Source organism: Melanostigma gelatinosum (assembly GCF_949748355.1).
Source record: "Melanostigma gelatinosum genome assembly, chromosome: 20".
NCBI classification, from domain to species: domain Eukaryota; kingdom Metazoa; phylum Chordata; class Actinopteri; order Perciformes; family Zoarcidae; genus Melanostigma; species Melanostigma gelatinosum.
Genome location: NC_136653.1, coordinates 19,696,592 through 19,724,018, shown reverse-complemented (window position 1 = coordinate 19,724,018; position 27,427 = coordinate 19,696,592). Strand labels below are relative to the sequence as shown.

At 36.6% G+C, this 27,427-nt stretch overlaps 1 protein-coding gene across 1 annotated transcript in view; it reads right to left on the bottom strand.

Moving 5' to 3' along the window:
* The window catches only part of LOC306794051 (cadherin-6-like), a 69,729-nt gene that overhangs the window by 10,670 nt on the left and 31,632 nt on the right, over positions 1-27,427 (bottom strand). The window contains exons 5-11 of the mRNA XM_079291916.1: positions 26,417-26,584; positions 24,245-24,432; positions 20,280-20,533; positions 15,994-16,130; positions 14,611-14,732; positions 14,103-14,220; positions 13,600-13,851 (exon numbers count right to left, since the gene is read on the bottom strand). Of these exons, the coding sequence (XP_079148042.1) occupies positions 13,600-13,851; positions 14,103-14,220; positions 14,611-14,732; positions 15,994-16,130; positions 20,280-20,533; positions 24,245-24,432; positions 26,417-26,584 (1,239 nt within the window). The remainder of the gene's footprint in view (positions 1-13,599; positions 13,852-14,102; positions 14,221-14,610; positions 14,733-15,993; positions 16,131-20,279; positions 20,534-24,244; positions 24,433-26,416; positions 26,585-27,427) is intronic.

Sequence of the window (27,427 nt, the reverse complement as noted above, 5' to 3'; positions counted from 1 at the left end):
AAAAAGTCATAAATGAATCATAGTATAGCATGTCGAAAAAAGTCATAAATAAATCATAGTATAACATGTCGAAAAAAGTCATAGTATAGCATGTCGAAAAAAGTCATAAATAAATCATAGTATAGCATGTCGAAAAAAGTCATAAATTAATCATAGTATAGCATGTCGAAAAAAGTCATGAATGAATCATAGTATAGCATGTCGAAAAAAGTCATAAATTAATCATAGTTTAGCATGTCGAAAAAAGTCATAAATTAATCATAGTATAGCATGTCAAAAAAAGTCATAGTATAGCATGTCGAAAAAAGTCATAGTATAGCATGTCGAAAAAAGTCATAAATAAATCATAGTATAGCATGTCGAAAAAAGTCATAGTATAGCATGTCGAAAAAAGTCATAAATTAATCATAGTATAGCATGTCGAAAAAAGTCATAGTATAGCATGTCGAAAAAAGTCATAAATTAATCATAGTATAGCATGTCGAAAAAAGTCATAGTATAACATGTCGAAAAAAGTCATAGTATAGCATGTCGAAAAACGTCATAAATTAATCATAGTATAGCATGTCGAAAAAAGTCATAGTATAGCATGTCGAAAAAAGTCATAGTATAGCATGTCGAAAAAAGTCATGAATAAATCATAGTATAGCATGTCGAAAAAAGTCATAAATAAATCATAGTATAGCATGTCGAAAAAAGTCATAGTATAGCATGCCGAAAAAAGTCATAAATAAATCATAGTATAGCATGTCGAAAAAAGTCATAGTATAGCATGTCGAAAAAAGTCATGAATAAGTCATAGTATAGCATGTCGAAAAAAGTCATAGTATAGCATGTCGAAAAACGTCATAAATTAATCATAGTATAGCATGTCGAAAAAAGTCATAGTATAGCATGTCGAAAAAAGTCATAGTATAGCATGTCGAAAAAAGTCATAAATAAATCATAGTATAGCATGTCGAAAAAAGTCATAGTATAGCATGTCGAAAAAAGTCATAGTATAGCATGTCGAAAAAAGTCATAAATAAATCATAGTATAGCATGTCGAAAAAAGTCATAAATAAATCATAGTATAGCGTGTCGAAAAAAGTCATAGTATAGCATGTCGAAAAAAGTCATAAATAAATCATAGTATAGCATGTCGAAAAAAGTCATAGTATAGCATGTCGAAAAAAGTCATGAATAAATCATAGTATAGCATGTCGAAAAAAGTCATAGTATAGCATGTCGAAAAAAGTCATAAATAAATCATCGTATAGCATGTCGAAAAAAGTCATAGTATAGCATGTCGAAAAAAGTCATAAATAAATCATAGTATAGCATGTCGAAAAAAGTCATAGTATAGCATGTCGAAAAAAGTCATAAATAAATCATAGTATAGCATGTCGAAAAAAGTCATAAATAAATCATAGTATAGCATGTCGAAAAAAGTCATAGTATAGCATGTCGAAAAAAGTCATAAATTAATCATAGTATAGCATGTCGAAAAAAGTCATAGTACAGCATGTCGAAAAAAGTCATAGTATAGCATGTCGAAAAAAGTCATAAATAAATCATAGTATAGCATGTCGAAAAAAGTCATAAATGAATCATAGTATAGCATGTCGAAAAAAGTCATAAATGAATCATAGTATAGCATGTCGAAAAAAGTCATAAATAAATCATAGTATAACATGTCGAAAAAAGTCATAGTATAGCATGTCGAAAAAAGTCATGAATGAATCATAGTATAGCATGTCGAAAAAAGTCATAGTATAGCATGTCGAAAAAAGTCATAGTATAGGATGTCGAAAAAAGTCATAAATAAATCATAGTATAGCATGTCGAAAAAAGTCATAGTATAGCATGTCGAAAAAAGTCATAGTATAGCATGTCGAAAAAAGTCATAAATAAATCATAGTATAGCATGTCGAAAAAAGTCATAAATAAATCATAGTATAGCATGTCGAAAAAAGTCATAAATAAATCATAGTATAGCATGTCGAAAAAAGTCATAGTATAGCATGTCGAAAAAAGTCATAAATTAATCATAGTATAGCATGTCGAAAAAAGTCATAGTATAGCATGTCGAAAAAAGTCATAGTATAGCATGTCGAAAAAAGTCATAAATAAATCATAGTATAGCATGTCGAAAAAAGTCATAAATTAATCATAGTATAGCATGTCGAAAAAAGTCATAAATGAATCATAGTATAGCATGTCGAAAAAAGTCATAAATAAATCATAGTATAACATGTCGAAAAAAGTCATAGTATAGCATGTCGAAAAAAGTCATAGTATAGCATGTCGAAAAAAGTCAAAGTATAGCATGTCGAAAAAAGTCATAGTATAGCATGTCGAAAAAAGTCATAAATAAATCATAGTATAGCATGTCGAAAAAAGTCATAAATTAATCATAGTATAGCATGTCGAAAAAAGTCATAAATTAATCATAGTATAGCATGTCGAAAAAAGTCATAGTATAGCATGTCGAAAAAAGTCATAGTATAGCATGTCGAAAAAAGTCAAAGTATAGCATGTCGAAAAAAGTCATAGTATAGCATGTCGAAAAAAATCATAGTATAGCATGTCGAAAAAAGTCATAGTATAGCATGTCGAAAAAAGTCATAGTATAGCATGTCGAAAAAAGTCATAGTATAGGATGTCGAAAAAAGTCATAAATAAATCATAGTATAGCATGTCGAAAAAAGTCATAAATTAATCATAGTATAGCATGTCGAAAAAAGTCATAAATAAATCATAGTATAGCATGTCGAAAAAAGTCATAAATAAATCATAGTATAGCATGTCGAAAAAAAGTCATGAATAAATCATAGTATAGCATGTCGAAAAAAGTCACAAATAAATCATAGTATAGCATGTCGAAAAAAGTCATAAATAAGTCATAGTATAGCATGTCGAAAAAAGTCATAGTATAGCATGTCGAAAAAAGTCATAAATAAATCATAGTATAGCATGTCGAAAAAAGTCATAGTATAGCATGTCGAAAAAAGTCATGAATAAGTCATAGTATAGCATGTCGAAAAAAGTCATAGTATAGCATGTCGAAAAACGTCATAAATTAATCATAGTATAGCATGTCGAAAAAAGTCATAGTATAGCATGTCGAAAAAAGTCATAGTATAGCATGTCGAAAAAAGTCATAAATAAATCATAGTATAGCATGTCGAAAAAAGTCATAGTATAGCATGTCGAAAAAAGTCATAAATAAATCATAGTATAGCATGTCGAAAAAAGTCATAGTATAGCATGTCGAAAAAAGTCATAAATAAATCATAGTATAGCATGTCGAAAAAAGTCATAGTATAGCATGTCGAAAAAAGTCATAGTATAGCATGTCGAAAAAAGTCATAAATAAATCATAGTATAGCATGTCGAAAAAAGTCATAGTATAGCATGTCGAAAAAAGTCATGAATAAATCATAGTATAGCATGTCGAAAAAAGTCATAGTATAGCATGTCGAAAAAAGTCATAAATTAATCATAGTATAGCATGTCGAAAAAAGTCATAGTATAGCATGTCGAAAAAAGTCATAAATAAATCATAGTTTAGCATGTCGAAAAAAGTCATAAATTAATCATAGTATAGCATGTCGAAAAAAGTCATAGTATAGCATGTCGAAAAAAGTCATAAATAAATCATAGTTTAGCATGTCGAAAAAAGTCATAAATTAATCATAGTATAGCATGTCGAAAAAAGTCATAGTATAGCATGTCGAAAAAAGTCATAAATTAATCATAGTTTAGCATGTCGAAAAAAGTCATAAATTAATCATAGTATAGCATGTCGAAAAAAGTCATAGTATAGCATATCGAAAAAAGTCATAGTATAGCATGTCGAAAAAAGTCATAGTATAGCATGTCGAAAAAAGTCATAAATAAATCATAGTATAGCATGTCGAAAAAAGTCATAGTATAGCATGTCGAAAAAAGTCATAAATAAATCATAGTATAGCATGTCGAAAAAAGTCATAGTATAGCATGTCGAAAAAAGTCATAAATAAATCATAGTATAGCATGTCGAAAAAAGTCATAGTATAGCATGTCGAAAAAAGTCATAGTATAGCATGTCGAAAAAAGTCATAAATAAATCATAGTATAGCATGTCGAAAAAAGTCATAGTATAGCATGTCGAAAAAAGTCATGAATAAATCATAGTATAGCATGTCGAAAAAAGTCATAGTATAGCATGTCGAAAAAAGTCATAAATTAATCATAGTATAGCATGTCGAAAAAAGTCATAGTATAGCATGTCGAAAAAAGTCATAAATAAATCATAGTTTAGCATGTCGAAAAAAGTCATAAATTAATCATAGTATAGCATGTCGAAAAAAGTCATAGTATAGCATGTCGAAAAAAGTCATAAATAAATCATAGTTTAGCATGTCGAAAAAAGTCATAAATTAATCATAGTATAGCATGTCGAAAAAAGTCATAGTATAGCATGTCGAAAAAAGTCATAAATTAATCATAGTTTAGCATGTCGAAAAAAGTCATAAATTAATCATAGTATAGCATGTCGAAAAAAGTCATAGTATAGCATGTCGAAAAAAGTCATAAATTAATCATAGTATAGCATGTCGAAAAAAGTCATAGTATAGCATATCGAAAAAAGTCATAGTATAGCATGTCGAAAAAAGTCATAGTATAGCATGTCGAAAAAAGTCATAGTATAGCATGTCGAAAAAAGTCATAGTATAGCATGTCGAAAAGTCATAAATAAATCATAGTATAGCATGTCGAAAAAAGTCATAAATTAATCATAGTATAGCATGTCGAAAAAAGTCATAAATAAATCATAGTATAGCATGTCGAAAAAAGTCATAGTATAGCATGTCGAAAAAAGTCATAGTATAGCATGTCGAAAAAAGTCATAAAAAAGTCATAGTATAGCATGTCGAAAAAAGTCATAAATAAATCATAGTATAGCATGTCGAAAAAAGTCATAAATTAATCATAGTATAGCATGTCGAAAAAAGTCATAAATAAATCATAGTATAGCATGTCGAAAAAAGTCATAAATAAATCATAGTATAGCATGTCGAAGAAAGTCATAAATAAATCATAGTATAGCATGTCGAAAAAAGTCATGAATAAATCATAGTATAGCATGTCGAAAAGTCATAAATAAATCATAGTATAGCATGTCGAAAAAAGTCATAAATAAATCATAGTATAGCATGTCGAAAAAAGTCATAGTATAGCATGTCGAAAAAAGTCATAGTATAGCATGTCGAAAAAAGTCATAAAAAAGTCATAGTATAGCATGTCGAAAAAAGTCATAAATAAATCATAGTATAGCATGTCGAAAAAAGTCATAAATTAATCATAGTATAGCATGTCGAAAAAAGTCATAAATAAATCATAGTATAGCATGTCGAAAAAAGTCATAGTATAGCATGTCGAAAAAAGTCATAGTATAGCATGTCGAAAAAAGTCATAAAAAAGTCATAGTATAGCATGTCGAAAAAAGTCATAAATAAATCATAGTATAGCATGTCGAAAAAAGTCATAAATTAATCATAGTATAGCATGTCGAAAAAAGTCATAAATAAATCATAGTATAGCATGTCGAAAAAAGTCATAAATAAATCATAGTATAGCATGTCGAAGAAAGTCATAAATAAATCATAGTATAGCATGTCGAAAAAAGTCATGAATAAATCATAGTATAGCATGTCGAAAAGTCATAAATAAATCATAGTATAGCATGTCGAAAAAAGTCATAAATAAATCATAGTATAGCATGTCGAAAAAAGTCATAGTATAGCATGTCGAAAAAAGTCATAGTATAGCATGTCGAAAAAAGTCATAAAAAAGTCATAGTATAGCATGTCGAAAAAAGTCATAAATAAATCATAGTATAGCATGTCGAAAAAAGTCATAAATTAATCATAGTATAGCATGTCGAAAAAAGTCATAAATAAATCATAGTATAGCATGTCGAAAAAAGTCATAAATAAATCATAGTATAGCATGTCGAAGAAAGTCATAAATAAATCATAGTATAGCATGTCGAAAAAAGTCATGAATAAATCATAGTATAGCATGTCGAAAAAAGTCATAGTATAGCATGTCGAAAAAAGTCATAAATTAATCATAGTATAGCATGTTGAAAAAAGTCATAAATTAATCATAGTATATATAGCATGTCGAAAAAAGTCATAGTATAGCATGTCGAAAAAAGTCATAAATAAATCATAGTATAGCATGTCGAAAAAAGTCATAAATAAATCATAGTATAGCATGTCGAAAAAAGTCATAGTATAGCATGTCGAAAAAAGTCATAAATTAATCATAGTATAGCATGTCGAAAAAAGTCATAGTATAGCATGTCAAAAAAAGTCACAGGATAGCATGTCGAAAAAAGTATATAGCATGTCGAAAAAATCATAGTATATAGCATGTCGAAAAAAGTCATAAATAAATCATAGTATAGCATGTCGAAAAAAGTCATAAATAAATCATAGTATAGCATGTCGAAAAAAGTCATAGTATAGCATGTAGAAAAAAGTCATAAATTAATCATAGTATAGCATGTCGAAAAAAGTCATAAATTAATCATAGTATAGCATGTTGAAAAAAGTCATAGTATATAGCATGTCGAAAAAAGTCATAAATAAATCATAGTATAGCATGTCGAAAAAAGTCATAAATAAATCATAGTATAGCATGTCGAAAAAAGTCATAGTATAGCATGTCGAAAAAAGTCATAAATTAATCATAGTATAGCATGTCGAAAAAAGTCATAGTATAGCATGTCAAAAAAAGTCACAGGATAGCATGTCGAAAAAAGTATATAGCATGTCGAAAAAATCATAGTATATAGCATGTCGAAAAAAGTCATAAATAAATCATAGTATAGCATGTCGAAAAAAGTCATAAATAAATCATAGTATAGCATGTCGAAAAAAGTCATAGTATAGCATGTAGAAAAAAGTCATAAATTAATCATAGTATAGCATGTCGAAAAAAGTCATAAATTAATCATAGTATAGCATGTTGAAAAAAGTCATAGTATATAGCATGTCGAAAAAAGTCATAAATAAATCATAGTATAGCATGTCGAAAAAAGTCATAAATAAATCATAGTATAGCATGTCGAAAAAAGTCATAGTATAGCATGTCGAAAAAAGTCATAAATTAATCATAGTATAGCATGTCGAAAAAAGTCATAGTATAGCATGTCGAAAAAAGTCATAGTATAGCATGTCGAAAAAAGTCATAAAAAAGTCATAGTATAGCATGTCGAAAAAAGTCATAAATAAATCATAGTATAGCATGTCGAAAAAAGTCATAAATTAATCATAGTATAGCATGTCGAAAAAAGTCATAAATAAATCATAGTATAGCATGTCGAAAAAAGTCATAAATAAATCATAGTATAGCATGTCGAAGAAAGTCATAAATAAATCATAGTATAGCATGTCGAAAAAAGTCATGAATAAATCATAGTATAGCATGTCGAAAAAAGTCATAGTATAGCATGTCGAAAAAAGTCATAAATTAATCATAGTATAGCATGTTGAAAAAAGTCATAAATTAATCATAGTATATATAGCATGTCGAAAAAAGTCATAGTATAGCATGTCGAAAAAAGTCATAAATAAATCATAGTATAGCATGTCGAAAAAAGTCATAAATAAATCATAGTATAGCATGTCGAAAAAAGTCATAGTATAGCATGTCGAAAAAAGTCATAAATTAATCATAGTATAGCATGTCGAAAAAAGTCATAGTATAGCATGTCAAAAAAAGTCACAGGATAGCATGTCGAAAAAAGTATATAGCATGTCGAAAAAATCATAGTATATAGCATGTCGAAAAAAGTCATAAATAAATCATAGTATAGCATGTCGAAAAAAGTCATAAATAAATCATAGTATAGCATGTCGAAAAAAGTCATAGTATAGCATGTAGAAAAAAGTCATAAATTAATCATAGTATAGCATGTCGAAAAAAGTCATAAATTAATCATAGTATAGCATGTTGAAAAAAGTCATAGTATATAGCATGTCGAAAAAAGTCATAAATAAATCATAGTATAGCATGTCGAAAAAAGTCATAAATAAATCATAGTATAGCATGTCGAAAAAAGTCATAGTATAGCATGTCGAAAAAAGTCATAAATTAATCATAGTATAGCATGTCGAAAAAAGTCATAGTATAGCATGTCAAAAAAAGTCACAGGATAGCATGTCGAAAAAAGTATATAGCATGTCGAAAAAATCATAGTATATAGCATGTCGAAAAAAGTCATAAATAAATCATAGTATAGCATGTCGAAAAAAGTCATAAATAAATCATAGTATAGCATGTCGAAAAAAGTCATAGTATAGCATGTAGAAAAAAGTCATAGTATAGCATGTCGAAAAAAGTCATAAATAAATCATAGTATAGCATGTCGAAAAAAGTCATAAATAAATCATAGTATAGCATGTCGAAAAAAGTCATAAATAAATCATAGTATAGCATGTCGAAAAAAGTCATAGTATAGCATGTCGAAAAAAGTCATAAATTAATCATAGTATAGCATGTCGAAAAAAGTCATAGTATAGCATGTCGAAAAAAGTCATAGTATAGCATGTCGAAAAAAGTCATAAATAAATCATAGTATAGCATGTCGAAAAAAGTCATAAATTAATCATAGTATAGCATGTCGAAAAAAGTCATAAATGAATCATAGTATAGCATGTCGAAAAAAGTCATAAATAAATCATAGTATAACATGTCGAAAAAAGTCATAGTATAGCATGTCGAAAAAAGTCATAAATAAATCATAGTATAGCATGTCGAAAAAAGTCATAAATTAATCATAGTATAGCATGTCGAAAAAAGTCATAAATTAATCATAGTATAGCATGTCGAAAAAAGTCATAGTATAGCATGTCGAAAAAAGTCATAGTATAGCATGTCGAAAAAAGTCAAAGTATAGCATGTCGAAAAAAGTCATAGTATAGCATGTCGAAAAAAGTCATAGTATAGCATGTCGAAAAAAGTCATAGTATAGCATGTCGAAAAAAGTCATAGTATAGCATGTCGAAAAAAGTCATAGTATAGGATGTCGAAAAAAGTCATAAATAAATCATAGTATAGCATGTCGAAAAAAGTCATAAATTAATCATAGTATAGCATGTCGAAAAAAGTCATAAATAAATCATAGTATAGCATGTCGAAAAAAGTCATAAATAAATCATAGTATAGCATGTCGAAAAAAAGTCATGAATAAATCATAGTATAGCATGTCGAAAAAAGTCACAAATAAATCATAGTATAGCATGTCGAAAAAAGTCATAAATAAGTCATAGTATAGCATGTCGAAAAAAGTCATAGTATAGCATGTCGAAAAAAGTCATAAATAAATCATAGTATAGCATGTCGAAAAAAGTCATAGTATAGCATGTCGAAAAAAGTCATGAATAAGTCATAGTATAGCATGTCGAAAAAAGTCATAGTATAGCATGTCGAAAAACGTCATAAATTAATCATAGTATAGCATGTCGAAAAAAGTCATAGTATAGCATGTCGAAAAAAGTCATAGTATAGCATGTCGAAAAAAGTCATAAATAAATCATAGTACAGCATGTCGAAAAAAGTCATAGTATAGCATGTCGAAAAAAGTCATAAATAAATCATAGTATAGCATGTCGAAAAAAGTCATAGTATAGCATGTCGAAAAAAGTCATAAATAAATCATAGTATAGCATGTCGAAAAAAGTCATAGTATAGCATGTCGAAAAAAGTCATAGTATAGCATGTCGAAAAAAGTCATAAATAAATCATAGTATAGCATGTCGAAAAAAGTCATAGTATAGCATGTCGAAAAAAGTCATGAATAAATCATAGTATAGCATGTCGAAAAAAGTCATAGTATAGCATGTCGAAAAAAGTCATAAATTAATCATAGTATAGCATGTCGAAAAAAGTCATAGTATAGCATGTCGAAAAAAGTCATAAATAAATCATAGTTTAGCATGTCGAAAAAAGTCATAAATTAATCATAGTATAGCATGTCGAAAAAAGTCATAGTATAGCATGTCGAAAAAAGTCATAAATAAATCATAGTTTAGCATGTCGAAAAAAGTCATAAATTAATCATAGTATAGCATGTCGAAAAAAGTCATAGTATAGCATGTCGAAAAAAGTCATAAATTAATCATAGTTTAGCATGTCGAAAAAAGTCATAAATTAATCATAGTATAGCATGTCGAAAAAAGTCATAGTATAGCATGTCGAAAAAAGTCATAAATTAATCATAGTATAGCATGTCGAAAAAAGTCATAGTATAGCATATCGAAAAAAGTCATAGTATAGCATGTCGAAAAAAGTCATAGTATAGCATGTCGAAAAAAGTCATAAATAAATCATAGTATAGCATGTCGAAAAAAGTCATAGTATAGCATGTCGAAAAAAGTCATAAATAAATCATAGTATAGCATGTCGAAAAAAGTCATAGTATAGCATGTCGAAAAAAGTCATAAATAAATCATAGTATAGCATGTCGAAAAAAGTCATAGTATAGCATGTCGAAAAAAGTCATAGTATAGCATGTCGAAAAAAGTCATAAATAAATCACAGTATAGCATGTCGAAAAAAGTCATAGTATAGCATGTCGAAAAAAGTCATGAATAAATCATAGTATAGCATGTCGAAAAAAGTCATAGTATAGCATGTCGAAAAAAGTCATAAATTAATCATAGTATAGCATGTCGAAAAAAGTCATAGTATAGCATGTCGAAAAAAGTCATAAATAAATCATAGTTTAGCATGTCGAAAAAAGTCATAAATTAATCATAGTATAGCATGTCGAAAAAAGTCATAGTATAGCATGTCGAAAAAAGTCATAAATAAATCATAGTTTAGCATGTCGAAAAAAGTCATAAATTAATCATAGTATAGCATGTCGAAAAAAGTCATAGTATAGCATGTCGAAAAAAGTCATAAATTAATCATAGTTTAGCATGTCGAAAAAAGTCATAAATTAATCATAGTATAGCATGTCGAAAAAAGTCATAGTATAGCATGTCGAAAAAAGTCATAAATTAATCATAGTATAGCATGTCGAAAAAAGTCATAGTATAGCATGTCGAAAAAAGTCATAGTATAGCATGTCGAAAAGTCATAAATAAATCATAGTATAGCATGTCGAAAAAAGTCATAAATTAATCATAGTATAGCATGTCGAAAAAAGTCATAAATAAATCATAGTATAGCATGTCGAAAAAAGTCATAGTATAGCATGTCGAAAAAAGTCATAGTATAGCATGTCGAAAAAAGTCATAAAAAAGTCATAGTATAGCATGTCGAAAAAAGTCATAAATAAATCATAGTATAGCATGTCGAAAAAAGTCATAAATTAATCATAGTATAGCATGTCGAAAAAAGTCATAAATAAATCATAGTATAGCATGTCGAAAAAAGTCATAAATAAATCATAGTATAGCATGTCGAAGAAAGTCATAAATAAATCATAGTATAGCATGTCGAAAAAAGTCATAAATTAATCATAGTATAGCATGTCGAAAAAAGTCATAGTATAGCATGTCGAAAAAAGTCATAAATAAATCATAGTATAGCATGTCGAAAAAAGGCATAAATTAATCATAGTATAGCATGTCGAAAAAAGTCATAGTATAGCATGTCGAAAAAAGTCATAAATTAATCATAGTATAGCATGTCGAAAAAAGTCATAAATTAATCATAGTATAGCATGTCGAAAAAAGTCATAGTATAGCATGTCGAAAAAAGTCATAAATTAATCATAGTATAGCATGTCGAAAAAAGTCATAAATTAATCATAGTATAGCATGTCGAAAAAAGTCATAGTATAGCATGTCGAAAAAAGTCATAAATTAATCATAGTATAGCATGTCGAAAAAAGTCATAAATTAATCATAGTATAGCATGTCGAAAAAAGTCATAGTATAGCATGTCGAAAAAAGTCATAAATTAATCATAGTATAGCATGTCGAAAAAAGTCATAGTATAGCATGTCGAAAAAAGTCATAAATTAATCATAGTATAGCATGTCGAAAAAAGTCATAAATTAATCATAGTATAGCATGTCGAAAAAAGTCATAGTATAGCATGTCGAAAAAAGTCATAAATTAATCATAGTATAGCATGTCGAAAAAAGTCATAGTATAGCATGTCGAAAAAAGTCATAAATAAATCATAGTATAGCATGTCGAAAAAAGTCATAGTATAGCATGTCGAAAAAAGTCATAGTATAGCATGTCAAAAAAAGTCATGAATAAATCATAGTATAGCATGTCGAAAAAAGTCATAAAAAAGTCATAGTATAGCATGTCGAAAAAAGTCATAAAAAAGTCATAGTATAGCATGTCGAAAAAAGTCATAAATAAATCATAGTATAGCATGTCAAAAAAAGTCATGAATAAATCATAGTATAGCATGTCGAAAAAAGTCATAAATTAATCACAGTATAGCATGTCGAAAAAAGTCACAGGATAGCATGTCGAAAAAAGTCATAAAAAAGTCATAGTATAGCATGTCGTAAAAAGTCATAAAAAAGTCATAGTATAGCATGTCGTAAAAAGTCATAAAAAAGTCATAGTATAGCATGTCGTAAAAAGTCACAGTATAGCATGTCGAAAAAAGTCATAAAAAAGTCATAGTATAGCATGTCGAAAAAAGTCATAAAAAAGTCATAGTATAGCATGTCGTAAAAAGTCATAAAAAAGTCATAGTATAGCATGTCGTAAAAAGTCATCGTACAGCATGTCGTAAAAAGTCACAGTATAGCATGTCGTAAAAAGTCATCGTACAGCATGTCGTAAAAAGTCACAGTATAGCATGTCGTAAAAAGTCACAGTATAGCATGTCGTAAAAAGTAATAAATAAATCATCGTATAGCATGTCGAAAAAACATGTCGAAAAAGTATAGCATGTCGAAAAAAGTCATCAATAAATCATAGTATAGCATGTCCAAAAAATTCATAGTATAGCATGTCCAAAAAAGTCATGAAAAAGTCATAGTGTAGAATGCCGGAGAAAAAGTCTCTGAAACAGTGATACAACAGTAAGCCAGGGTTTATAATATTGGCACCGTGTATGATAGGTGATCCTTTGGAAGCTGACCTAGCGTCTGTCGGACTAAGTCAACATCATATCATTCAGTATTTCTATGTTCATCAAGATGCAGTAGCCTTGTTGCATGGCTTGCATCCTCATGGTCATTGAAAAGATGACTGTTGGAGACAATTTGAATGTGCTTTGAAAACTCTATGGCCCTGAATCCAGTTTTGTAACACATTGGATTTGGGCCATGGTGCACAATTTTTTTTGATTCATCAGTCATTGAATTTAAGCCTTTACTCACAGACATAAATTCCTCATAAGTGCTATTTCTGTTTTATCCTAGAGCGGACGGTTTCTCAATATTCTGATGTGATGAGGAACCAGAGACCACCGAAACATGTCTGCCTTGTTCGGACTGAGCAGGAGTCTTGTGTAAAGTGTGCACTTGTCCTTTTCATCCTTAAGATGAAAGATCTGGCTAAATAAAGCTCAGATTGAAAACCAAACGTTCGATAGGTTGCGTTGCAGCTGGTTGCTCCTCATGCAGTCTGTACTCACTGAGCAGAATGATGACACAAAGCAAAATGGCCACCAGGGCCCCCGTGCTGAGTCCCGCCCTCGCCGTGAGTGCCTCGGCGTTGCACAGCTTCATGTTGCCCTCGCGGTCGCAGGTGCACACTCTGATGGTCAGCGTGTTGGTGCTGCTTTGCATCGGGTACTCTCCGTCGGAAATGACCACCGGCACGTGGTAGATGCTCCTCTGCAGGCTGTTGTAGCTGTTCCTCCGTGTTAGGATCCAGGCCGTGTTGTCTGAAAACAGGATGTCCAGTTACTATGCAGCAATCAATAACCTGAATTAATCGTTCAATAAACTCGACTAGAAATGTAATTTGGTTTGTGAATGTGCTTTTAGTGCTGCGAGATGAAAAAACCCTATAAAATCAAATCACGTGCACTCGATGTGGTTACGTTTAATAGAAGGTAGAAGTGCCTTATGGGAGCATGATACAAAAGATTGAAGTAAATGAAATAACCACAAGCATCAGCTGCGAGTGTATCACCTTTGTTATCACGGACGGAGAAGTTGGCCTTCCCAGCAGCCTCCTGCGCGAGACTGAAGAAGAATCGCTGTCCTCCGAGCGGAGTGTCGGGATCTGTGGCGCTCACGGTTTGTATCCTCTGGAAGAAGAGACGGTCGGGTGAGCAACACGTAAACCTCGGAATAAACACAACGGGCTGTGTTGAGGTCCAAAGTCTAAGAGATCACATCACATGTAGCCTTTTTATAAATGTGGTCTCAACATATAATTCATCGTACAAGTCAAACTAGTCAGCGCTCGGGTCATCACGCCTCCCATGAGCACAGCAACATTTGATTCAGACCCAAGCTTAATGCTAAACAGAAGGGTCCCCAGATGTATCCCTTATCCTCCCCGTCTACTGTAGAACTTCTTCAAACACACGTGACCGATTCACACATGCTGTCTGATGTCTGCTCATGCTAATTACATGCTGAGCAGGAAGTGGAGAAGAGCCCATGACTACCGCTTTGTGCTCGGTCACACCGACCTGATTAGCCTTAGCATTCTCGCACACAAACGTCTCGTAACTGGTGGCAAACGTCGGAGCGTTGTCGTTGACGTCCAGCACCCTGACGTAGACGGGCACGCGGCTGAGCTGCCGCGGGTTGTCTGGGAAACACAAGAGGTGGGAACAGATAATTATTTCTTTACCGAATTAAACTGAATGAAACTGCATATGAAATGTGTGAAGTGTGTGGCTGTCGCCTGTCTCCATGCACACAGCAATGCCAACGTTGTTAGGCAACGAGGTAATCGTGCTATTTATACCATTATACAAAGTACATGCATCAAGTAGATGACATAAAGTAATACATTTAAGGTGTACACAACTTGTTTAGTCTGTATTTGTGCTCCACATTACGTATTTTCATGCAAGTATGAAAACTCCACCAGGATTTTGGGGAATTCACTGAGACAAGTCGACTGTAAGGTCTCACATCAAAGCCAGAATTCAAATATTGCTATAAAATTGTCTAAGTAAAAATCATTGAGGTGGGCTGTGTAAACAAGCTTGGATGAAGAAATTCAGCATAATATTGCATATTCAACAAACAGATATCTCCTGAGTATACGGGCATATTTGTTTTAAAACTCAATGTACTTGTGTACTTTTATTGTGAAGCTCTCCTTGACACTGACACATTTTTTGAATTGAGTTTATTATCTTTTCTAATTCTTATTTTTACAACATTCCTTATTGCACACCAGATTTATTTACACATATTGAACATATTAAAAAGGACAAATACTGTAGTTATCAGTTTATATTTCGCTTTTCTTCTGATCTGTGTCGAGGTACTGTCAGTTAAACTCATCATTTCCTGCCGATGTTTCACATTAAAAGTCTGCAAGTAGAGGGGAGGGATTATAGCGTTTCAGCATGTTCCTGTGCAAGAAGTGTGGAGTCACTGACATTAAGGTAACAATGACACTCAATACTTCCTGTATACCTTTCACATTAAAAGCCTTCCAGCAGCCCAAAGGGCATAGTACCGTCCCTTTCCATGTTGGCTTTTAATGCCAAGTCAGGGCAAGTAAAACATATTAGTGAAAGAGAAAAAGTCAGAGCAGCAGACCGGTGAGTGCAGGACATTACAAATACACATAAAGGAAGTGTTAAACATTCGGATTAAAAGCCGATTTAATATTTGTCTTTTTTGGGGTTTTTTACGATATTTGAGTACTACACAGGGAGGGAAAACAAAACACCAGCCAGCAGCCAATACTGGGTGAACTGGCAGAACTGGGTGACTTTTCTAGTACTCTATAAAACCTGGCGAGAACGTATTCCAAAAATCCAATTTGGCCAACACAGTAGGAGGAAATGGGTGACCAGAAAGAGAACCGCTTCCCATCACGCTGCACTTACTGAACTCTGTGGAGACGACGGAGATGTTGTGCCAGGCGTTCTCTTCCCTGTCCAGCTCCCTGAGGATGAACACTGACCCGTTGCCTGCATGGACGTTGAACATTCTGTCCATGTCCGTGCGCCGATCAATAGAGTACCTGCTCAAAACACACACACACACACACACACACACAGGCATCTCAACTCGAGCACGCAGGCTGTGTGGAAGCGTGTGGTGTTCCCTGGGTGAGGGATTCAGGGTACAGTCATGTTTACAGAGTGTCATTAGAGGGGTGTCAGCGGGCGGGAGGTACTCCAAACAAGTCTGACGAAGCATGATGGACTCGTCTGCACTCTGCCATTATTTCCTTTCTTTGCTATTCATACCACACAGGCATTAAGAAAAAAAAGATTAATTTTTTTTGCATCAATCCAAGCAGCGGTTTGCCCTCAGAAGAAAGGCCAACTTTGTTGAAGAGAACAAAATTGGTTTTCACCTGCACAAGTGAGCCAAACTACAGGCGGTAATACAACGCTCCTAAACATTCTCAGACGAGTGTTTGAAGGGTCGCGCTACACAAATCACACCAAGAACACAGCGTGTCTTCTCAATTACCCTTTGTGTTGCAGATAGTTTCAGGTTTGCATGCATGACTTGTGATCTGATACATCTGCTGCCACACAAACACATGGTGTGTGAAGTTACTCTCTATTTAACCTTTATTTAACCAGGTTTAGAATCTGATCTACGAGATGGCAGCGTAAAACTTTCTCAAATGTAGCATAAAACACAAATAACAGACTTAAAAAATCAAACGCAAACAGCAATTTGCATCAACCAAAGAATTGTCATTCAGGGTCAGTAAAAGAACATGCAGCGCTCAAATAAAAATCTTTTTTTTGTTTGGTTTATTTTGCGTGCTTATAAAATAACCGAGTTTAAAATGTCTCTGTAGCTCACAGCAAGATGAGCGTCCAAAACTTTAAAAGCGCTTTCGCCAAAAACGGTACGGGTTCTAGACGTTGATCTCACACTGAATTCAAATGCATGAGTACCAATGTCTTGAACCCACATGGAACTATCTGCACGAGTAGATACGACAAGAGCTCAGTAAAGCAACATGCATGAACATATAAGGTATACTGGCTTCCACGGGGCTACCCGCCTTGAATAGTCCTGTCCTGTGGTGCTGATAGATGTATGTAAGTGTTTGCAGTCACACAAACACACACGAGCAAACAGGTTATCCAGTCGTGTTGTTTTCCTCTGTTTCCCAGACTACAGTGATACATCAGTGTGATTAATGGAGTAGCAGGCATCAGGAGGGCCGGCGTAAGAGGGAGGAGACCCCCAGGGGGAGACGATGAACCCCGGCTCTTAATGCACCGCCGCACCGCTCTCCCTCTCTCTGCAGATCCCCCCCCTCCTGCTGATCCTACTATTTTAGTATCTTGATCTAAACACTCCCTCCTCGTCTCCGCCTCTCCTCTCCTCGCCTCTCCTCCGCTCTCACCACCTCGACTGCCCGACAGTAACTCTAACCTCGTTAAATCTGCGTCGGCCGTCGGCTTTACTAATTGCTTTTCTAATATTCCCAATAATTCAGCTGGCTGGGCCGAACCCTTCCCCTGATTAATGACGGAGAGATAACAGCGCGCCGCGTCCTGACCGGGCACCCAAAGTGCTGCCCTCAGCAGGCAGGCAGCTAGCTGGATGGGAGGCCAGGCGGAAGGACACGGAGGGTTACAGAAATGTTAGTGATCAGCGGGTTGGGACGTATATCCTCTTCCCTGCCTACAGAAGCTGCACGAGCGGCGGGTATTATCAAGAGATATTCTTCATTACAAGAGTCAGTATGAGCCCAGCAAAAGGTCAAAAGATGTCCAGCTTGCCCTTTGGCTATATCTGGATGAAAGACTTGCAGATGGTAAGGTGTAATATAACGACTACATTGTGATGAAAAGAAACTTTCTGCCCATTTTTTAACACAAATCTTTTTCAAATGACCAAAACCACACTCGCGTTTGTGTATGAACGCGTGCGTGTTCGGACAACCCAAAGCCCGAGGACAGAACACACTTTCAATGAATATTCAATCGCTATATTGTGCCATTTTCAAGCCAAACAAATCAAAACTTTACAATGTTGGTAAGCTGAAGACAGGAAACGGAATTTAGAATATTGCAGCACTAAAATGCTTCATTCATAACCGGGGCTATGAAAGGAGTTAGCAGCTTTTCAAAACTCGGGGTTATTTTTCCCACTTGTGCATAATATTGAGAATACAACATTCCTGTATTGAAGTTTATAACCTTGAATAGTGTTCATGTTTCAGGGGCTTGAACATCCCGAATATGTTTCCATCGTACCGGCTTGGGATGACACCAACTGACTAGTAATAAGAAAGAGTATCATCAGCTGTAGATCATACATCTATCATATGTATCATAGATCCTTGCATACTGAGGGATATAAGTGTTTATATCCCTGTCTCTAACTGCTGCTGTCTGCGTGTGCTGTGGCAAGCTATTAAAGATAACCGTCTCAGTGACTTCCTCATGCCAGGCAGCCCCCGGGCTTCCTGGCCATCCTCCTCCTCCTCCTCCTCCTCCTCCTCCTCCTCTGCGTGGCTTTAAATGCCACGGGGTAGCTACCTCCTTGATGATGGGTGATAAAAGAGAATGATATCATATTTGACACCTGCAATAAAGTGGTGGAACTTCAACCTTGAGAGCCAACTCCCTTAGTGCATCATAAAAATGAAAACGTCTTTGAGACGGAGTGGAAGGTGCTGCCTCATACCCCGCTGCCATTACTCCCATATAATAGAATACTTGCATAGTTTTGTACGTGCGTGAACGAAGTCTGGTCAGTGAACTTTGTCTCTCTCTACTAAGGGCACATTATGTATTTTAATACTGTTTATTGCGAAGAACATCAAAGTACAAACAAACATCCACTTGTTTGGTTATCATGAAGTCACGTAAGAATCACTGTCACGGAAAAAAATCCTTCTTGCCAGGCTTCAAGTAATGTGTTTGTGTCAGGCAAGCAAATCCCCGTCCCATGAGCAGCTACTAGCAGCTACAAGCAGCAACTAGCAGCTACTAGCAGCTACGAGCAGCAACTAGCAGCAACTAGCAGCTACTAGCAGCTACGAGCAGCAACTAGCAGCTACTAGCAGCTACTAGCACCTACTAGCAGAAACTAGCAGCTACAAGCAGCTACGAGCAGCAACTAGCAGCTACTAGCAGCTACTCGCAGCACCTAGCAGCTACTACCAGCTACTAGCAGCTACTACCAGTTACTCGCAGCACCTAGCAGCTACTACCAGCTACTAGCAGCTACTAGCAGCTACTAGCAGCTACTACCAGCTACGAGCAGCACCTAGCAGCTACTACCAGCTACTAGCAGCTACTAGCAGCTACTCGCAGCACCTAGTAGCTACTACCAGCTACTAGCAGCTACTACCAGTTACTCGCAGCACCTAGCAGCTACTACCAGCTACTAGCAGCTACTTGCAGCTACTAGCAGCTACTACCAGCTACGAGCAGCAACTAGCAGCTACTAGCAGCACCTAGCAGCTACTAGCAGCTACTCGCAGCACCTAGTAGCTACTACCAGCTACTAGCAGCTACTACCAGTTACTCGCAGCACCTAGCAGCTACTACCAGCTACTAGCAGCTACTAGCAGCTACTAGCAGCACCTAGCAGCTACTACCAGCTACGAGCAGCAACTAGCAGCTACTAGCAGCTACTAGCAGCTACTACCAGCTACGAGCAGCAACTAGCAGCTACTAGCAGCACCTAGCAGCTACTAGCAGCTACTACCAGCAACTAGCAGCAACTAGCAGCTACTAGCAGCTACTAGCAGCTACGTGACGACACGGAGAGGCGACCGTTTGTTCAAAACAACAACTCTTAAAGAGGTTAGGGTAGATCAGAACTGGAAGGTATTCCTTCATTGAAAGAAGAGCAAAGAACTGCACTGATGGCTTTTCTCAATGGAAAAGGTGTTTTCACTCTTCTCCCGACAGGCTTCGGCAACAGTTTGACTGACAAATGGTTCATCCAATCACCTGCCACGGCCATTGAATGCATTAAATGGCGTCCACTAGACTAAAAATTCCTCCAGTGTAAAAATGTGTCAGTATTGCCACTAATATAATATCTGTGATTCGCTTAGTAGCTTCTCCCTAAGCTTCTGGCCACATCCCATGGCCTGCCCTTCTTATTGTGGGATAGGCCATGGTGTTTGACATGCCAAACCTGATATGGTCCCTTAAGATGTGACGCGGTTCAGTACCTGACGAGGCTGTTCTTGTCGTCCGGGTCGGACGCGCTGACGGAGCCGATGGTGGTGTTCCTGGCTGCGTCCTCTTTGATCTCCATGACGTAGCTGGCATGCTCGAACACCGGCGGCTCGTCCACGTCCTCCACGATGATCTTGACGGTGGCCTCGTCCCTGAAGGGGCCCACGGAGAAGAAGCGGGGGTTGATGTGGGAATTCTCCACCTGAATACGGAGGCTGTACTGACGCTTCCTCTCAAAGTCCAGAGGCTGCAAAAAACAGAAAGCACTGTAAGTATAGTGAGTACAGTATGTATGGCTTTCCTAACACCCGCCGGCGACATTGAAAAGCATGTTTTCTTCACACAATGGCCAAAACTACACCATCACATTTGTCATATTTCTGACGGTCCTTGAGCACATCATGTGCGACGAATGCTTCTGTCAGAGAAGGTATCCAAAACGCAGCTTAAAATTGTGATATTTCATCAAAAACATTTTTATTCTCATTTAAAATCCTGCATCAAATGATTTGCTTGAACCAGATCCTGTATAAAACATTACATTCTAAGCTCCTCAGCGCAACTACGAAGCCATGATTGATTTGCCTGTGACAAAAATCCAGTGAAAGGCTGCTGAACACAGAGGACACGAGAGGCTGTAAAAATGTAAATAGTTCAATGTATACGGCACATAGAGCCTCCATTTCCTTTTACAACATTGGTAACACGTGTGGGCACTTTGTATGTAGATTACAGTGTTTTTGTGCTGTTTCCTGAGAAGTGCAGGACTTTAATGTTGGAGTGAAAAACGAGGCCACAGAGAGCAAAATGAATGAATTTAGCAACTTTAACAGGGTCATTAATATGTTCCCACTTCTACGTGTGCTCTCCCAGGGTCCTATGCTCCGAAGGTCCTATGTTGCCCCAACCCATTGCTGTTCCAAACTCGTCACATAAGGACACTTGATCAGGACCCCTTGGGTTTCAGCAACACATTAGGTTTCGGTAAAGATTGTGGATTGGGTACAAATAAGCGTGTTTTTGACAATCTGAGAATGAGAATGAGTTCCAGCTCTAACCTGAACCTGAAAAATACGTTTGACAGCTCTACTCGCTGAAGATGACATGCTATAACTCGTCAAAGGGAAAATAGCAACGTGTTGAACACTGAACCCTGGGAAAATAAGTCCCTGACAACATCAAACCTTTTGTATTGTTTACTTCACGTGTGCTGACAGACGTTCCTTTAACTGTGACGTTACAGGTTTTTGTTTTCTTGAAATAAAAATAAGTTTCTACAGTGACTTTTTGTTTGCCCCTTAATGTTTACTTTGAAAACTCTCATTTGTATGCAGCAACACGTTCAGCTGTTGATTTTGTGTAAACTCGCATCCATTCAGAGCATCCTGCCGCATTTAATTTCAGGTCAGATTGGGATTGTATTCATTAAACTGGCAATCGCTTCCCGAGCATGGTCTAATGAGCGAGTGTGAAGGGGCTCAGTGTCGCTTTCAAGGAGGCTAACAAGACCGTTGATGGATACACATGGGCTGCTGCATGGATCAGACCTGCCTTTTGGACATGTAAAGGCCTTTCATTAACTGCTGCCACATCCAGAATAATGTGACTGATGTGTGGCATTTTGGCAACAACACGGTTGGGTTGCTGTACAAAAACGGCATGGAAGTATTTTTAGCGAGGGACTGTGGTTGGACAAAGCAGCGTATATAAATGAGACAAATATTGTATGTTCGGTAATGTTACACTGTCTTTTATTGAGTCTTATTATTCTTTTGCACTTTGTTTCTGTTTCTTCAGGAAGAAAACAAAGATATGCCAACTTCTTGTTTGTGCTTTTCAACCTGATTTCCTGATCCCTGCCAAACTCAGTGAAACAATCAAAGTTGTGTCTTGATGTCTGCCGGCTGACATCCGTTCATTTCTGTTGTTGTTTTGATTGAAGAGATCAGCGTTTTGGATCAGTGAATAAGAGAAAGTATCGCGTGTCGGTGGTGAGATGCCGTTTCATTTGAATGCATGATGGAAAGTACAAAAAAAAAAACACCTCCCACTGTCAGTTTTCAGGGAGTAACAAGGTTGTGAGCATTTCTACATTGGAATCTATTAATAAGGGCAAAAGATTAAAAATAACTGAAATGTACAAAACAAAGTATCATGACTGGCATTACGTTGAAGGACACATCTGTTCAGCACCACCACATCTGCACCTAAAATACAGATGATGATGATAACAAAGCATTCTGTGAAATCACGTGGAAACGTTTTGTGGTCGTTTTAGCAGTAATTATATGTATATTTAGTAATATAATGTATATTTATTCAGTTGGTGTACAGACTTTCGAGCAGCTTTGTTATTTTTTCATGTGTGATCCCCTATAATCCCACATCTTCTGTACACTGCTGTTACACGTCTATAATTTATGGACTGCACACAATGATTAGCAGCCTAATTCCTGCACGGCTGCTAATGTTTTCAGTCGTTGTGCATTTCAGTGCAGGTTGGCGGTGTGTTTAGCTTTCATTATAAGCTTCTTTTTTTTTTTTTTAGAAGTTGTAGCCACTGAAGGTATCCCCTCATTGACGGGAATAATTAGGGAGCGGTGCATTTTAATGACAGGAACAGCTGGATCACAGTTAGGTTTCCTAAGAACGCCGGGTCCACAATCGTTGGGAAACAGCCAATGAAAGCGTGAAAAATCCAGATGGAACGAGTCGTTTTTCTGAATCCACGAATAACAACATGAGTCGGTCATTTTTCGCCGTCCCGCGTTAAGGCAGGCAGGGTGTCGGACCGCACGTCAATGGGAGGAATATGTTGCTTCGAAGGACCGGTTAAAAGCATTTAAATAGTAGGTCCAGAATAAGGGCATGCTCAGTCCTCACACCACATCCACTACAGCCGCGGCTACAAAAGGCAACAAGAAAAAGCATTTCCTGCTGAAAATGCGTTGGAATGCTGAAAACTGAAATTAATCGCAAAAACATTGCTGAAAATAGATATCCAATTCAAAAACAAATTGCAAAAAGCTTAATAATTCAAAAAGTTTAAAGATTACAAATATGAAAAGTCATATCACCCCTCTCCTGAAAGAGCTGAACATTTTGATATTTGAACAGTTTCTGTGGCTTAAAAAAATCATCAGTGGTGATATTTGTAGTCGTATAAGTTGTAGTAGAAGTATTATTAGTAGAAGTATTATTAGTAGAAGTATTAGTAGCATTAGAATAAGTACTAGTAGTAGTAGTAGTAGTAGTGATATTTGTAGTAGTAGTAGAAGTTGTAGTTGTAGTAGAAGTATTATTAGTAGTAGAAGTATTAGTAATTAGAAGAAGTAGTAGAAGACGGAGTATCAGTAGTCATAGTAATAGCTGTAGTATTGGTCATAGTATTTACTATCACAGTAGTAGTAGTAGTAATAGTAAAAGTAAAAGTAGCTGTTCCAGTGTGTTCTGTAATCTAAACTTCTCCTCGCAGGCTACCGCTGCTAGCACCGTAGCTGCTAGCAGCTAGCAGCTACGGTGCTAGCAGCTAGCAGCTAGCACCGTAGCTGCTACTGCTAGCAGCGTGGCTCAGCCATTGCCATGTTGAGAGCTGCGTGGAGGCAATCAATCAATCACAGATTTGCTCTGAATTCTGGACAGAGAACTTTTAATGATCATAACTTCAATGTCTTGTCTTGGTTTGTTAAAAAAATGTAGAATTCAAAATCCCAAATAAACTCGACCAATCAGAGGTTAGGGGCAGCCTGATGGATGAAACTCAGGGCCACACGGTGATCGCAAAATCAAAGCTTTTTATCCGTTCAGAGCTTCTCTCATCTGGATTTTAGCAGCAGTAAGATGACGCTGTTCAGTCATTTTAGTGAGTAAATCAAATGGGATTTTGAAAAGAGAGGAGGACGTGTCTACACCCCTCACTCTAAAAACCCTCGCAGGCCACAAACAGAGAGTCGCTGACCTTCCTCAGCAGGATGACGCCGTCCTGCGTGCTCCTGTTGGTGGTGACATCAAACATGCCGGGGCTGTCGCTCCCGATGATCCTGTAGTCCATCTCCGAGTTCTCGCCGATGTCGGCGTCCATGGCCCGGATCACTCCCACGGCAGACCCGAGCTCGATGGACTCGAGCACTCTGAACTCGTAGAGGGCTGGAGAGACAGAATATTGTCTTTGTGATTTTTGCCGTTCGCATGAAAAGATGAACAAGGAAAAGGAAAAGTTTTGAGAAGGAAAGGCTTTGGAGTGTAAGTGAGTCAGAGGTTGAGTGTCAGGTCACGCCCCTGTTTTACACACAACGATGCAATTCTTTCACGATTCCTTTTATCACAATAAAATGTAGAATCGAGAAAACCCGAGATGAATTCACAACGACAAAGGGAATACACCGCCACCCCTGACACCGGTCGTGCATCATAACCTGCGTACATGTTTCATGACCCTGTTAGTGGATGAAAAAGAAAGAGAGTGTGAGCGGCTGAGAGTCAGAGAGCAAGAATACAAGGGAGCAAGTCAGGGAGAGGGTGAGTCAGAGCCAATCGGAAAACAGCACCATGCCAGCCAGGCCGGGAAGGGGGAGAGTGCGTGAAACGGAGAAACCGTGTGGGAGAGTTAGTGCTGCAACGTGTGTAGATCAGCTGCGGAGCAGACATTTCATATGCGCTGAAACATATTTAATTTCCAAAACAGACATTTGGCCTTTCACGTTAAGTTGCTACAAGCGTTATTGACTCACTGCTCAGGAGTTTAGGATGTGACATAAATTCCGGGCCAATTTTGCTCAACGTAAATGAATTGCTTCTTCTTCTTCGTCTTTTTTTATTTGGTGAGATGATTTCCTGGTTTGAGGCGGGTAAATTGATGGCTGCCTGTCGGCCGCGGCGGCATCTCGTATGCTTAAATAAATAGCTGGACCGCGGGAGGGAGCGGGCGCGATATACACACAGCCTGCAGAGACAAACAGCACTGACACACTAATAAAACACGCTGACAGTGTTTTGGCAACGCCTGAGTCGGCAGGTCTCAGTGACGCTGACACACACACACACACACACACACACACACACACACACTGAAAGCGACGCAGTACGAGAAGGTTTCCCTGGGCTAACAGGTATTTAGCAATGGGTGGAAAAGAAGAGGCATCACTCCGGCAGACAACAATGATATCGCTTCCTGACACTCTACCTCCTCTGGGTGTCCCATTACAATATCTCTTCCTCTTTCTCCTTCTTTCAAGCTTCCCCTCTGTCTGCCCCCCCCCCACTCCCTCCATCACAGGCTGTCTTTCTGTCGCCTGCATCACTCTTCCTTCTTCCTCTATCTTCCCCTCCTGTCACCCTCCTCCATCCCCGTCTCCCCTCCTCGCACTGTTCATTCATTGGTGGAGGGGCTGAGATGACAGCGTCTGCTAGGGGGGAGGAGGGAGTGATAAATGGGGGGACGGCGGGGAGTTCTGCGGTCGCGTGGTCGCCTCGCTCACTGTACAGTCGCCGCTTGCCGTTACCGAGGGGGGAAATGCGACGACACCAGTAATCTGTCAATCTGATCCGGCTGCCGTTTGCCAGATGCACGACGGAGGAGGAGGAGGAGGAGGAGGAGGAGGAGGAGGAGGAGGAGGAGGAGGAGGAGGAGAAGTAAGGGAGACAATGTGTTGGACTGAAAGTGAGGATAGAAGGGGAGGATTGATGATTGATGAGCGAGAGGTTAACAAAAAGAAAGGAAAAAAGAAATGCACCAAGGACAGGTCGAGCACTAAATTGAGAACTTCGGTTTTATGGAGTGAAAGGCAGCAGAAGAAACACTCAATAGTGTGGGATAGACAAAGAGAGAGGGAGAGTAGAGCAGATAAAAACCAGTGAACCTACTCTCTTCATTTAACAGGGATTACGGGGCTGATCTGATGCACTTTGCAGGACCCTTCGCTCTGTCATACGGCTCTATATTTAATTATTCGCTGCCTTTAAGAGGCCCGCCTTAGTGGCACAAAAGCCAGAGCACCCTGCAATAATCCAAATTCATTTTGAAACTGACACCAGATGGGGGCTGCCTGCCTGGCACCGGCTCACACTGCCACGGGCCGAGTATCGGTCACTCGGTGTGTGCGTGGGGGGGGTTCTAGAAGGCCGTACTCACTCTTGGTGAAGCGCGGCGGGTTGTCGTTGACGTCGGAGAGGGTGATGCTGACCGTGGTGGTGCCGGAGAGCCCGCCCATCTGTCCGGCCATGTCTTTAGCCTGGATCACAACCTGGTAGTTCTCCTTGACTTCTCTGTCCATGCCGGGCAGGGCCGTCTTGATCAGGCCTGAAGAGAAATGCACTGATTTATGGTGGGAGTTTATTTACAACGAAAAAAAGAAAGCCCATCTGGTTATTCCATCGCCTAGTCAAGTGTATTCATACCGCCAGAAATCAGAAGGGCTTTTACAATCTGGAGACTCAAAAGAATCTTCATTTGCTTTATTTCAGTATGTACAAAGGCATTTGCAGTTGAGATAAAATTTAATCAGCAAATATTTTAGGATTCAATAGATGTTTGAGTCATCTTTTAAGCCAAAAAGCCACAAATCCTCTTGTTTCAGCTCTCGAGATGTGAGAACTTGCTGCTTTTCTTCGCCCTGTACGATAGAAAACTGGATATCTTTGGCTTGTGAACTGAAGCTCAGACAAAACCTCTGGCTCTGGGAACTTTATTGGGCCTTTTCCTTATTTTACAGACAAAATGATTGATCGGCAGACGAATCGATACTTAAAATAGTCATTCGCTGCACTCCTAAAAGATGTTATCAATGTTTCATTGACAATGTTTTTAGAAATAAGGTTTGGGTGTGCAGGAGCATCAGATCAGTTTAAACTATAGAAAATAGTATTTTTGTAAATGGACAAATAAATAAAACTGGCGATCTTAAAATATGCAGTTTATCAGTTATTTTACAGAGTCGAGCTCGTTTTAAAGGTCATTCCCTTCAACACACACAATCTTAGAAATAGCAGCTATATATATATATATATATACATATATATATATATATATATATACATATATATATATATATATATATATATATATATATGTAGGAGCATGCAGCTATAATGTTACAGTTACTGTAATATGTGCAGAATGAACAATCAACAATATACAGTGCAG